The sequence below is a fragment of the Cherax quadricarinatus genome, chromosome 67 (assembly GCF_038502225.1).
Source record: "Cherax quadricarinatus isolate ZL_2023a chromosome 67, ASM3850222v1, whole genome shotgun sequence".
Lineage (NCBI taxonomy): Eukaryota > Metazoa > Arthropoda > Malacostraca > Decapoda > Parastacidae > Cherax > Cherax quadricarinatus.
The window spans coordinates 423,344-438,069 of NC_091358.1; the positions used below are offsets into that span (position 1 = coordinate 423,344).

General features: G+C 41.5%; 1 protein-coding gene across 2 annotated transcripts in view; it reads left to right on the forward strand.

Annotated features, from left to right (window-relative positions):
• The first annotated feature begins 2,834 nt into the window (after positions 1 to 2,834).
• The window catches only part of LOC128699643 (uncharacterized abhydrolase domain-containing protein DDB_G0269086), a 63,096-nt gene continuing 51,204 nt past the window's right edge, over positions 2,835 to 14,726 (forward strand). The window contains exon 1 of one of the 2 annotated variants that reach the window (XM_053792382.2): positions 2,835 to 4,027. In XM_053792382.2, the coding sequence (XP_053648357.1) occupies positions 3,296 to 4,027 (732 nt within the window). In that variant the 5' untranslated portion in view covers positions 2,835 to 3,295. The remainder of the gene's footprint in view (positions 4,028 to 14,726) is intronic. The other variant, XM_053792385.2, reaches the window with a different exon arrangement.

The window sequence follows — 14,726 nt, forward strand, 5'->3', positions numbered from 1 at the left end:
TCAGATGTTGCTTCAGTAGAAACGGCTTACTGAAATGCAGGAAGATGCGGGTTTGAAGCTGATACATAAAAGATCATCTCTGACTTTTGGAAATAAATCCCAGAAGCAAAGTATCCCAATATTCAGAAAATTGGCTTAAGACCACAGTTTTTGGGACAATTTACTGCTGTGAATTTCTTCTTTGTAATGAAATTGTCAGAACATCGTGCTGTCCTCACAGCCACCTAACTGAACTTCTTAGAACACCTTCCACATCCTAACAGCCAAATTTTAAGCTATTATCTGCAAAAATGAAGACTCGACCAGTCTTCAGTGAGTAGCTTAAACAATTCTGCTTTGAGTAGAAGTACTATATAGTTGTATTTTCTATTATTTATAAATACGATTTTAAAATATTTTCTGTGGCTCTTGACCATTCAAAAATGTATGAAGAATATTATATGTAGTTCTTGTTGAAGAACCTGCCCATCCCTTATTACAACCAATTAAGAGACGTTAGTTCTGAGACACAAACCACCGCCACTACAACTTGTGGCTTTGTGTTCTTGAGGTTAGTGCCGCTCGTGAACATCTGTCATTTAGTTAGTGCACCATTCCAGTGTCGGTGTAAAAAAAAATGTACTAGAATCTCTGGCACTTTGGGAAGAATGCCAACTGGGTCGCTTCTGTCTACAGTGAGCATGGCATTGCTGAGACGTAACTTTCGTGTTTAGCATCAGAGAAAACTGGCACCAGTGAAAACTAGTGTGTGGAAATCTGTCGAGGAAATTTGGATTACAAGAAAACGGGACTCTGAGCAACGAGAGAAAACGGTGTAGCTCGCATGTTGGTTTACATGAATAGAAAATGGAATAAATAAAAGAAAACGCAGATTATAGAAAACGACGAAGAAAGAAAATATACCGAGGAATAGAATACATACCTTACCAAAACAAATTGGCTACAAGTAATATAACAAACAAATGTTTGTCTGTGCACACCTTCCCGCCCTCCCGATGCCATGTTAGTCTGGTGTGGCAGCAGTAAATGTTTGTGGCTGGTGCAGAGATCCTTGTGCTGGCGGAGTGATGGGCTGTACACTTCACACTGTTGTACACGGTGTTGAGAAATTTATATAATGCTTTAAAGTCAAGAAACATTACTAGGTATAAATGGGCATTACCCGGGGAATTTTGTAATGTTCAGTAGCCTTTGATATACCTTAGAGTTCAGTCTCTCTACTCCCTGAGCCAGGCTTGTCTGGTGCTAGCCTGGTCAACCAGGCTGTTGCTGCTGACGGCCCGCTGATCCATATATCCATCACAACCTGGTTATGGCACCTGGTGAAGATACTTGTCCAGTTTCCTCTTGACTTTTACAATTGTCCCAACAATGCTTCTGATCTCGTCTGGCAAAATGCTGAATAATTTTTCTTGTAATAGTGTTGGTAGATTACCGACATGTTGGGTAAAAAGGACACAAGTGGGACTAATACTTTTTTGTGTGACAACGTTTCGCTCTCCAGGAGCTTTGTCAAGCCTTTGCAATCAAACGTTACCACAATAAAATGTGGCATTAGTTGTACTTGCGTCCTTTCACTCAAGTTTCCATCTTGTGATGGATATATGGGGCCAGCGGACTGCCAGCAGCAACGGCCTGATTGACAAGACAAGCCTTACACTGAGCCTTGCTCCGGGAATAGGAAATATTTTATAACTTGTCAAATATATATTAAAGCTCTATATAAAGCGGAACCTATGGTCTTGTCCAGCCTGTCTTTATTCAGAAGACATAATGGATATTTTGTGTTGTCTGAGGTGTAGTGTTCGAGAAGGTTGAGAGCAGGAGCCAGACTAGAAGACTTGCTTAACTTGCAAACCTGTTACCCTACCCCGACCCCCGTCATGCTTCCCCACCCACCCGTCATGCTAATCCACCTATCCTCCTCCTCCACCCACTCGTCATGCCCACCCCCACTCATACGCTCCATCGTTTGCCACTGAACGCTCATTTTCTAGAAAATTATTACCAACAGTCCTAAGGGATCTAACTATTCAGAAAAGTCCTCGATGACAAAGGTAATTTAATAACAGTATGGATCATTGGCTGCAGTGGTAGATGCTCCAGCCTCGCAAGTTTAACCTTAGTTGGTATATACTTCTCTTTTGAGTCTTCATGTATTTTGTCTGATCACCAGTCAGGCTGCGGAGGGACAAAATTCCCGAAACAGGTTACAGGTAAATCCAGGTTACAGGTAAATCATACTAGTGTTTTTACTTTGTGGTTTAGTGTATGGTGATTGAATGTGGGGGAAAAAGGATTGAACAGTTGAATAAACCAGGTTTTCAAGTGCTCTGTGATACTCTAAGAGGCATTTGAGATTTAGAGCACTGGAACACCTTTAGCAGTTAACTTGATAAGGAGCTATCAGAATAACCCAAGTTTCCTCTAGAAAATTAAGGGGTATTTACCATTTTCTAGAGGAACTGTTGTCACTGATAGCGGGTGCGTTAACTGTTTACCCAACACAAAAAGCTTTTGCCGAGTCAGTCTACAATGTATGCTCTTAGACTGGGTCTCTGGGTTAACAATTCCCTGAACCTCCTACAGGTAAACTACCTTGGTGGTACAAGGGATCGCTGCCGCCGCCGCCAGGTTTCTCACCACTGCGGGTTTATGGTTAGGCTGATGGCGACTTTTCGGTGACTGCGTTAAGTGAAATCCTGAAGAGGGTATTCGGTTGCACTTGGCGTCATGAGTCGAGGTTGCGTGATAGAAACCGGTTGAGGTGCAGCACCATGACTAATTCCTTCTTGTTGCCTGACATCGTCGCCTTAAACTCTGCTCACCATTTACCTGTTTTCGAGGCCGTGACACCTTAGTTGGCGGGTAGTTTCAGACACCCGCTTGTTGACTTCAGCGATACTCTCCACATTATCCTGGACCGCCGTCTAGCAGGAACACTTGCACTACCTCCGAATGTTTTCATCACGTATTCCTGCCACACTCGTGACTGAAGCTTCAGCAAACCTGCAACGTATTGTAAGCTAGCGGTCGTAGCTCTTTAATTTTACAACATTCCGGCGAGGAAGTGATACTGGAAAGAGGGAGCTTATAAGATTGTCGTGAGTCAGCCTGTGATAGTATCGCCCGGCAAGGAAGTGGTCAGAGCGCTCTTCAAATCCTTACCTTCTGGCGAGAAAGGTATAGCGGGAAGGTAAAGCGTGTAAAACTTCTTCGCGGCGGACGATAATAGCATTGCTTATTGTGGAAGGGATTGTGGTAGACAGAAGTTGTGAAAGTCTGTGTTAGCACGATGGTGGGCGTCAAATATCAGCAAGCTCACCCAACCTCATGCCGTTACTGCACCTTCTGGTCAATCCACCGCTCAGGGATGGGATCCAAATCAGCCAGGACCCCCAGGACTCCGAAGACTCCCAAGGGAATCCTTCGCTGCAAGCACTTCTTCCCTGATGAGAACCAAGAGGGCCAGGCAGCAGAGGGCCCTTCCACTGCCCCTGTAGACAAGGCTCAACCTGATCCTCTCAAGATAGCTTCATCTAAAAGTTCTGAGAAAGCAAAGGCCAAAGCTGAGGCTAAGGCTGCCGAGAAGGCTAAGGCTAAGGCCGCAGAACAAGCAGAGGCAAAAGCTACCGCGAAAGTAGAAAAGGCTACAGAGAAAGTGACGGCAAAAACTGAAGAGAAGGTAGAAGCAAAAGATGTGGAGAAATTAGAAAAAAAGGCTGAAGTTGCTGAGAAAAAGGCAAAGGTTGCCGAGAAAAAGACAAAATCTGCTGAGAAAGAGGCAAAGGCTTCGGAAAAGGCTACGGCGAAAGTAAAGGCAGAGGATGTAGAGGCAGAAGCTGAGGTAAAAGCTAAAGCCGAGGCTTCCTCAGTGGAGCATTCCCAGGAGGGTGAAGAGGAAGAGGTGGTGCCAGATAAGGTGTGTGTTAAGGCAGCAGAGGTAGTCACCCTCCCTACACCTCAACGTGCACAGGGAGGCACTACCAGCGCAATGCTCAAAAATCACGTGTACCGACCATCAGTGGTAAGTTAACACAATTTTGACCAAAATTAATGCTTGCCGGATGCCACTTTGTCTAGGTCATTTAAAAGCTTCGAATGAACTTGTGTGGATATAGCAAAGTTAAATTTTGTTTGGCTGGTTCTTACTCCAGGCTCTTATATCCACACTTAGCGCAAGGATGCAAGGTCCCCGATGGTTCTCAGGATGTCAGTTCTAGATAATGTTCGGGTAGATGGTGAGGCAAAGCTTACTATATTGAGCTTGCTCTATATATAGCACACTACTTCAGCAACTCACGAAATCATAATAACACGATTGCAAACAAACCATGGAACGGGTGGGGTTTGAACCCATGGCGAGTGTGGAGTTTTAACACTTTCCATGGGTTCAGACACCACCTGTGTTCCGTGATTTGTCTACTTTTAGGAACTTTATGGGTAACGTTTATAGGTAACATTCGTCCATGTGTCCTGTGGCAGTGGTGGTCCCGGCGAGGCTTGAAGACGCCCCCCCCCCCAAAAAAAAAAAAAAAAAAATAAAGCAAGGTTACACGACGTCTGGGTCTACTGAGACTTCCAAGTTTTATTGAATGTAATGTTTTTGCTTAACTAATTCCGGATATTTGTATTTTCTTTAGTTTTTGTTTGTGGAAAGTTATTAATTTTAAGATTCTTTTTGTGGGGCAAATGCATGCTAATATGACTTTCATTATAGTAAATGCCGAATGAGAATTTGGTGCCAGAGCAGTTTGAAATGGTGGAACTTGAACTGGCTCTCTCATCACATTGTGGCACAGCATACTCTCTCCATTTTAAAATATGTACTTAAAGCTCTGTAGACTTGTGGGATTTGTAACATTAAGTATTTTGTCATCCACGACAGTTTTGATATTCTCGTCTACCCTTGGCTGAGTTGTGGAGAGGCAAATCTCCAACTGAAGGCGCGAAGGAACAGAAATGAAAAGCTGGTTGTAATTCCCGTAGACTTGCATAGACTTGTTAATTTTTCTTTCGATAGCATGCAGTGTCGGGATTGACAGGAATTCATACATTAGTGACTGTCATTGCTGAGTAGAAAAGTCAGTGTTGACATTTCAACTACAAGTGTAGACTAAGTATATTCTTGACGTTGATAGTCGGCGCGGTCAATTACTATGTTGATCTTAAGAGCATGAGACTTTAACTTGCCTGATAATTTGTCTGGTTAGCCTTCTCACTCCTGACTCTACATCATATATTGTTTGCTCTTGGTTTAGACTTATCCGCCTACATAATATTTAAAGGTCGAGGTGCCTGTAGGGACTTCAGCACTCTTCGGGGAGTCTTATTTTGACATTATAATTTTTTTTTAACTTCTGCTTATATTAAACTTAATATATTTGTTCATCGCTTTTATTGTTTGTCGGTTTTATAATTTTTACGTAACCTTTACGACAATACTACCTTGCGCCTCTATTCAAAAAATCTACAATAAAAAGAAAATATGGTACACGCAAGCATTTACAGTATCATGCTGGGTAAATAACTTTGACATGAATCAATTTTATATTTTTCACTTCCTACCGTCTGTATATATAAAGATGAATTCAGTCTTGTGATAATTTATGAAACTGTGTGAGAGGTGTTACTAAAATTATATTTATTACATCTGTTGACATTTGAGGTTTGCTTTCAAGGGACTCGGCATTTATTATGATGTGTGAAGTGTTGCAATAACATGTACACTTCTTGTCTGAAAGTGTTGCAATAACATGAGGGTACACTTCTTGTCTGAAAGTGTTGCAATAACATGTACACTTCTTGTCTGAAAGTGTTGCAATAACATGTACACTTCTTGTCTGAAAGTGTTGCAATAACATGTACACTTCTTGTCTGAAAGTGTTGCAATAACATGTACACTTCTTGTCTGAAAGTGTTGCAATAACATGTACACTTCTTGTCTGAAAGTGTTGCAATAACATGTACACTTCTTGTCTGAAAGTGTTGCAATAACATGTACACTTCTTGTCTGAAAGTGTTGCAATAACATGTACACTTCTTGTCTGAAAGTGTTGCAATAACATGTACACTTCTTGTCTGAAAGTGTTGCAAAAACATGTACACTTCTTGTCTGAAAGTGTTGCAATAACATGAGAGTACACTTCTTGTCTGAAAGTGAAGCTGCTGTTACTTTCTCATATTTTTCTTCGGTGTATATATTAAGTTTAGTCTGATTGTGATGTATTGAATGGGTTATTATGTATGGTTTCCTGGTTAATATTGTGCACTGTGTGTCTGCTACAGTCTGTCTTTTGTATTATAAGAATTGTGATTATTGACGACACGGTATTTAGTTAGCTACGGGAGGTTTGTTACCTAACAATGGATACTCTCTTGGAACGTTTGTTTCTCCATTTTCCCCAATTTCAACCTGTTTTACGAATTGGTTGTCCACAGGGTTCAGTCTTCCCCATCTTACATTTGATCATGTTTTTTCATTGTGCGGCTGCCCTTTCTTGTAATACGTAAAAGCTAGTAGTTTCCTGCTCTCCGTAACACCTTTAATGTTAAGTTTTGTGACCCCCGCACCCTTAAGATTGTTTAAAATGTTGAAAAGTAGAGAGCAACCACGTAGGGAGTTCTTGCAGTCGAATTTCAACCTGAAACCTCTTAACTCTTTACAATCTAGCAGAAACGTTTACTAAGTTTTCCCATAAATGTATAAAGTCAGATAATTCTAAACCTTTTCTTACATTTAGTATATACACGACACTTCACTCTCTCCCTTAACCATTTACTTTGCAGTTTTGCAGACAGTGGGGGTGATGGTGCCTGGAATCTTAATTTGCAGAATCTGCGGACTACCTTAAACTCTCCGGGAAACGTGCGTAGAACAAACTCGAGGGAAGGGGGGGGGGGAGTATGGGTGCCATAGGCACAGTTAGGTAAGCGTTTGCATCTATGGTAAAGGCTTTTCGACTTCTAATTAGATAAAAGAAACATTGGCGGAGCAAAGGTAGTCCGCTGGGCTGCATTACAGATCCCTCTGCCCCTCTAACTCAGTCACGGATAACAATCTTTTAGGCGCTTCTACCTCTGGAAACTGTTCCAACACTGCATTTGGCTTGGAATAAAGAAAAAAAGGCCGGGATATTTATATAAATACCTCGAATATCTCGGATGGGTCCTTAACCTTTCAACAAATCCTATCCAAAGAATAGTCAGCATTATCGATAAGACTCTGTTCTATCTCAGATTCCATTTTGAAGATCGTGATAGTAAATGCTTCTCAGACGTTACGAATCTTGAGCGTTTAAGTTACTCCAGTATGGGTACAAATAGGGAATAAAGACCTGGAACTAGGCATGTAAAAAACAAAAATTTGACTCGCCCTGGATTGTTAAATGATCGGCGTGTTACTGGCACTGGTTTGGGTGAGGTAAGTGTATGGAGGTATAGGGTAGAGTGGTGGCGTCGTGTGCACTGCGTCTCGGCTGCTGCCTCAGGGTCAGTATATCGGTGCGTGAGGAATGTTGGCGATGCCTAAGATAAGGACAGTTGACGTAGTCTATACTGGAATACCACACTCGGGGAGGCGGCGCCAAGCCCAGCTACGCAGTCAGTGCCACACTTCAAGGGAGTTTGTGCCTTGATGCTGGTGAACTACTCACGATCAAGGAATGGGACCTGCCCATCCCTTCCTTGAATCTAACCTAACTCCACCCATTCCCCGTGTGCTGTATGATCTCTACGGGTTTAGCATTACGCTGATTATAATTAAAACACACTGGTTTGTTTGCCTTGTATGGCAGAGGCGCTGCGATCTTAACTTATAAAGCAAAGAATGTTTTACCAAGCAATATAAATGTAGCGATTGAAAATAACTCATTTGTTCATTGACTCGGTAACTTAATTTAGGTTGAACGAATATTGGTTAAGATTATGCTAAATTGTTATATAAATTTAAAGCGGGGTTGCTTAATTTTGGCGCCATATGAAGAAATGTAGACTGTTAATTCACAAATCTCTGTGCACAAGACAGCTTATAACAAAATGTCTTGGAGAAGTTTCACGTGTATGTGTGTGTGTGTGTGTGTGTGTGTGTATGTATGTATGTATGTATGTATGTATGTATATATGTATGTACATATATACATACATATATACATACATATATATGTATGTATATATGTATGTATGTATATATGTATGTATGTATATATGTATGTATGTATGTATGTATGTATATATATGTATGTATGTATATATATGTATATATGTATGTATGTATATATGTATATATGTATATATGTATATATGTATATATGTATATATGTATATATGTATATATGTAATATAGGTTGATGCTTAATTTTGTATACATAAAAATTTAACTGATATTTAAAGAGGGTCGCAGGGCGAGTGAGAAGGGGGGAGAAGTGAGGGGTAATGTGAAGATTGAAGGACTACGTAAAGAATGGTGCGATAGGATGATGGGGGGAGAGATTGATTGAACTGGGCCGTTTTCTTCAGGCAGTGCCGTATTATAAAGGTTGTGATGCCTGTGGGTCTGCAGACAGAAATAGAATGGTTGATCAGGCCATTAACAGGAAGTTTGATATCAGACCGAGCTACGCGAGTAGAATTCTTGAAATAGGTCATAAGTATGTGGAAAGATGGTAGACTTGCCTGAGATTCTCACAGCTGTACCATGCCTACACTGGCAAGATAAATACTGGTCATGTTTCAGGAGTCTCCGCTCCCGTGGTCCGTTCCCATACCACGCTTCCTCGTTCATTACTTAATCAAGCTGTTGGTAGTAGCCGCTTGCGGTCCAGGTATTCACCACTGCCCAGCTGATGAACTGACTAATTTTTAAAGTTCCCTCTTGAAAACGGCTTGCTAGGGTTCTGTTGGTGAATTCACTTATGGAGTAAGTTTCCCTTCACACTTGCCTAGGTATCTCGATGTACTTAATATCTTGCTCTTCATTGAGCTTATGATGTGGGTGGCAAGTGGCGTCGAAAGCAGCAAATGCTGCTGCTGGCCTCCCATACATTAAAGCTTCAAGACTCACTTGGCACCCCGTCTCTCTCTATTTTTTGACCTTGACGATAATAACTCCATTTTTGACTTCACAGCACCTTTACAGATGTCGCCCATGACTCTTCAGGGTCTCAGTTTGTACACTCGCGCACTTATATCTTTCTGTACGTGTCTACCCTTCTCTCCTCCCGAGGTACTTCCTCCTTGGTGAAGAACTCACTTTCGAGAAATTGAGGCAAATTCTCTCGACTTGGGTCAGTCCTCTGACTACTTACGTACCCCCTCCCCCCCTCTCCATTGCTCTCTCCGTACACCTTTTCCTTGAAATTAATACAATGTAACAGATAATGACAATGTTCTTTGATAAGGATTGCAATAATTTTGTGTTATTTAAATCTTAAATATTATCTTTCCCTCTTGCATTATTTGAACTTGAACTCATCGGTTTTAATGAAGTATTTAACATTCTGCTGTCTTAATATGGAGTATTTATCTTGCCTAACTTCAGTTTCAGCTGTCTATATATATACATATATATATATATATATAAATATATATATATATATACATATATATATATATATATATATATATACATACATATATTATTTTTTATTTTTTTTTATCATCACACTGGCCGATTCCCACCAAGGCAGGGTGGCCCGAAAAAGAAAAACTTTCACCATCATTCACTCCATCACTGTCTTGCCAGAAGGGTGCTTTACACTACAGTTTTTAAACTGCAACATTAACACCCCTCCTTCAGAGTGCAGGCACTGTACTTCCCATCTCCAGGACTCAAGTCCGGCCTGCCGGTTTCCCTGAATCCCTTCATAAATGTTACTTTGCTCACACTCCAACAGCACGTCAAGTATTAAAAACCATTTGTCTCCATTCACTCCTATCAAACACGCTCACGCATGCCTGCTGGAAGTCCAAGCCCCTCGCACACAAAACCTCCTTTACCCCCTCCCTCCAACCCTTCCTAGGCCGACCCCTACCCCGCCTTCCTTCCACTACAGACTGATACACTCTTGAAGTCATTCTGTTTCGCTCCATTCTCTCTACATGTCCGAACCACCTCAACAACCCTTCCTCAGCCCTCTGGACAACAGTTTTGGTAATCCCGCACCTCCTCCTAACTTCCAAACTACGAATTCTCTGCATTATATTCACACCACACATTGCCCTCAGACATGACATCTCCACTGCCTCCAGCCTTCTCCTCGCTGCAACATTCATCACCCACGCTTCACACCCATATAAGAGCGTTGGTAAAACTATACTCTCATACATTCCCCTCTTTGCCTCCAAGGACAAAGTTCTTTGTCTCCACAGACTCCTAAGTGCACCACTCACTCTTTTTCCCTCATCAATTCTATGATTCACCTCATCTTTCATAGACCCATCCGCTGACACGTCCACTCCCAAATATCTGAATACGTTCACCTCCTCCATACTCTCTCCCTCCAATCTGATATTCAATCTTTCATCACCTAATCTTTTTGTTATCCTCATAACCTTACTCTTTCCTGTATTCACCTTTAATTTTCTTCTTTTGCACACCCTACCAAATTCATCCACCAACCTCTGCAACTTCTCTTCAGAATCTCCCAAGAGCACAGTGTCATCAGCAAAGAGCAGCTGTGACAACTCCCACTTTGTGTGTGATAATTTATCTTTTAACTCCACGCCTCTTGCCAAGACCCTCGCATTTACTTCTCTTACAACCCCATCTATAAATATATTAAACAACCACGGTGACATCACACATCCTTGTCTAAGGCCTACTTTTACTGGGAAAAAATTTCCCTCTTTCCTACATACTCTAACTTGAGCCTCACTATCCTCGTAAAAACTCTTCACTGCTTTCAGTAACCTACCTCCTACACCATACACTTGCAACATCTGCCACATTGCCCCCCTATCCACCCTGTCATACGCCTTTTCCAAATCCATAAACGCCACAAAGACCTCTTTAGCCTTATCTAAATACTGTTCACTTATGTTTCACTGTAAACACCTGGTCCACACACCCCCTACCTTTCCTAAAGCCTCCTTGTTCATCTGCTATCCTATTCTCCGTCTTACTCTTAATTCTTTCAATTATAACTCTACCATACACTTTACCAGGTACACTCAACAGACTTATCCCCCTATAATTTTTGCACTCTCTTTTATCCCCTTTGCCTTTATACAAAGGAACTATGCATGCTCTCTGCCAATCCCTAGGTACCTTACCCTCTTCCATACATTTATTAAATAATTGCACCAACCACTCCAAAACTATATCCCCACCTGCTTTTAACATTTCTATCTTTATCCCATCAATCCCGGCTGCCTTACCCCCTTTCATTTTACCTACTGCCTCACGAACTTCCCCCACACTCACAACTGGCTCTTCCTCACTCCTACAAGATGTTATTCCTCCTTGCCCTATACACGAAATCACAGCTTCCCTATCTTCATCAACATTTAACAATTCCTCAAAATATTCCCTCCATCTTCCCAATACCTCTAACTCTCCATTTAGTAACTCTCCTCTCCTATTTTTAACTGACAAATCCATTTGTTCTCTAGGCTTTCTTAACTTGTTAATCTCACTCCAAAACTTTTTCTTATTTTCAACAAAATTTGTTGATAACATCTCACCCACTCTCTCATTTGCTCTCTTTTTACATTGCTTCACCACTCTCTTAACTTCTCTCTTTTTCTCCATATACTCTTCCCTCCTTGCATCACTTCTACTTTGTAAAAACTTCTCATATGCTAACTTTTTCTCCCTTACTACTCTCTTTACATCATCATTCCACCAATCGCTCCTCTTCCCTCCTGCACCCACTTTCCTGTAACCACAAACTTCTGCTGAACACTCTAACACTACATTTTTAAACCTACCCCATACCTCTTCGACCCCATTGCCTATGCTCTCATTAGCCCATCTATCCTCCAATAGCTGTTTATATCTTACCCTAACTGCCTCCTCTTTTAGTTTATAAACCTTCACCTCTCTCTTCCCTGATGCTTCTATTCTCCTTGTATCCCATCTACCTTTTACTCTCAGTGTAGCTACAACTAGAAAGTGATCTGATATATCTGTGGCCCCTCTATAAACATGTACATCCTGAAGTCTACTCAACAGTCTTTTATCTACCAATACATAATCCAACAAACTACTGTCATTTCGCCCTACATCATATCGTGTATACTTATTTATCCTCTTTTTCTTAAAATATGTATTACCTATAACTAAACCCCTTTCTATACAAAGTTCAATCAAAGGACTCCCATTATCATTTACACCTGGCACCCCAAACTTACCTACCACACCCTCTCTAAAAGTTTCTCCTACTTTAGCATTCAAGTCCCCTACCACAATTACTCTCTCACTTGGTTCAAAGGCTCCTATACATTCACTTAACATCTCCCAAAATCTCTCTCTCTCCTCTGCATTCCTCTCTTCTCCAGGTGCATACACGCTTATTATGACCCACTTCTCGCATCTAACCCTTACTTTAATCCACATAATTCTTGAATTTACACATTCATATTCTCTTTTCTCCTTCCATAACTGATCATTTAACATTACTGCTACCCCTTCCTTTGCTCTAACTCTCTCAGATACTCCAGATTTAATCCCATTTATTTCCCCCCACTGAAACTCTCCTACCCCCTTCAGCTTTGTTTCGCTTAGCGCCAGGACATCCAACTTCTTTTCATTCATAACATCAGCAATCATCTGTTTCTTGTCATCCGCACTACATCCACGCACTTTTAAGCAACCCAGCTTTATAAAGTTTTTCTTCTTCTCTTTTTTAGTAATTGTATACAGGAGAAGGGGTTACTAGCCCATTGCTCCCGGCATTTTAGTCGCCTCATACGACACGCATGGCTTACGGAGGAAAGATTCTTTTCCACTTCCCCATGGACAATAGAAGAAATAAAAAAGAACAAGAGCTATTTAGAAAAAGGAGAAAAACCTAGATGTATGTATATATATATATATGCATGTGCGTGTCTGTGAAGTGGGACCAAAGTGTAAGTAGGAGTAGCAAGATATCCCTGTTATCTTAGCGTGTTTATGAGACAGAAAAAGAATACCAGCAATCCTACCATCATGCAAAACAGTTACAGGTTTTTGTTTCACAGTCATCTGGCAGGACGGTAGTACTTCCCTGGGTGGTTGCTGTCTACCAACCTACTACCTTCTATATATATATATATATATATATATATATATATATATATATATATATATATATATATATATATATATATAATTTTATTGAAACATTCTCGTGTCATTGTTCAGTATCTAAGTAATTTTTAAAGATGGCGAAATTTTACAGAATATGCAGGTTCCATAATTGCAAATCTGCAGCAGATTCCTGGAGTCCTCGCCAGCTCAGTCTGCTAGCCTAGTATCATGGGGGTGGTTGTTATACCGTCGTGACTTGTAGCTATTGCCAAACTATATCATGGAAGAAGCTAAACGAATGAAGATCATGGATTACCTCGGTGAATAAGAAAAAAAAAGTTTGATCTGAGGAAGGGGAGGACTGCTAAAATTCCTTCTAGCCCTTGAGGCAGGGTACCCCCGCCCCTTCCTCATGAAGTTACTTTAGCAGTAGATTTATGAAAGATGTGGAAGTATGAATTACAACTAGGCATGTGCTGCCCTTCCTCGCCTCTGTGATGTGCAGAGAGAGAAAGATGTCCACACTGCACCATGGAGGTAAGTATTAAAGAATATTCTCGTGCCTAGGTATAGAGATCATAGTGTCATATATGGCAGGAACCCGTGGGAGCGGCTTGATGGGTAGTAGGTTGGTTGACGGCAACCATCTAAGGTGAGGTTACCCTCCTGTCATAAATAATTGAGACTTAAACCTGTTAAGAGTGTCAGAGGTCCCCGACTCTTCAACGCCCTCGCTCAGACTACTCTAGCTGTCTTCAAGAAGGAACTGTGCAAGTTCCTCAGATCGGTGCCTGACCTGCCGGGCTGTAGTTCGTACGTTGCACTGCGTGCAGCCAGCGGTAACAGCCTGGTTGATCAGGCCTTGATCCACCGGTAGGCCTGATCTGGGACCGGGCCGCGGGGACATTGACTTCCCGGAAACGTCTTTCATGTATAGGTTAAACGTGGTGTACACTGGCTAGTCATTTCGTTGTCTTGTAAGCACACAACTGAAGGTTATTTCTGTGCTTCCTAATAGTTCTTAATGTTATATTTCCTTTCAAATTTAGATTTGGCCTGATACTGGGCCGCGGGAACGATGGTCTCCTGAACCATCACTAGATGGAGGTGTGGAGTAGGGTGGGGACCCTGTCGTACATGATTTTGTACTTAGTGACGCACGCTCCATCTATGGTGTGGTAAGGCAGAGCGTCACCAAGGGCAGTGATCGAGTGAGTTTAATAACAGTTGAAGGTCCAGAGGGTGCGCACCACCAGGGTATATTATGTGTACACGCTGCTACCACCACTAAGGTGATTAAGACGCATGTGCAACTGTTAGGTATCTTTATTGTTGAAATAATGATTTGGTCTACACAGTAGGCTTCTTCAGTCACAGGCAGCAGGTGTAGTAGTAAAATGAAGATGTGATCAGCCGATCAACCTTGTAGAAAGTTTGAGGTGGTCAGTTCCTCAGCCTGGAGAAGAGTTCAGTTCCATGGTCTGGAATGATATCGTTT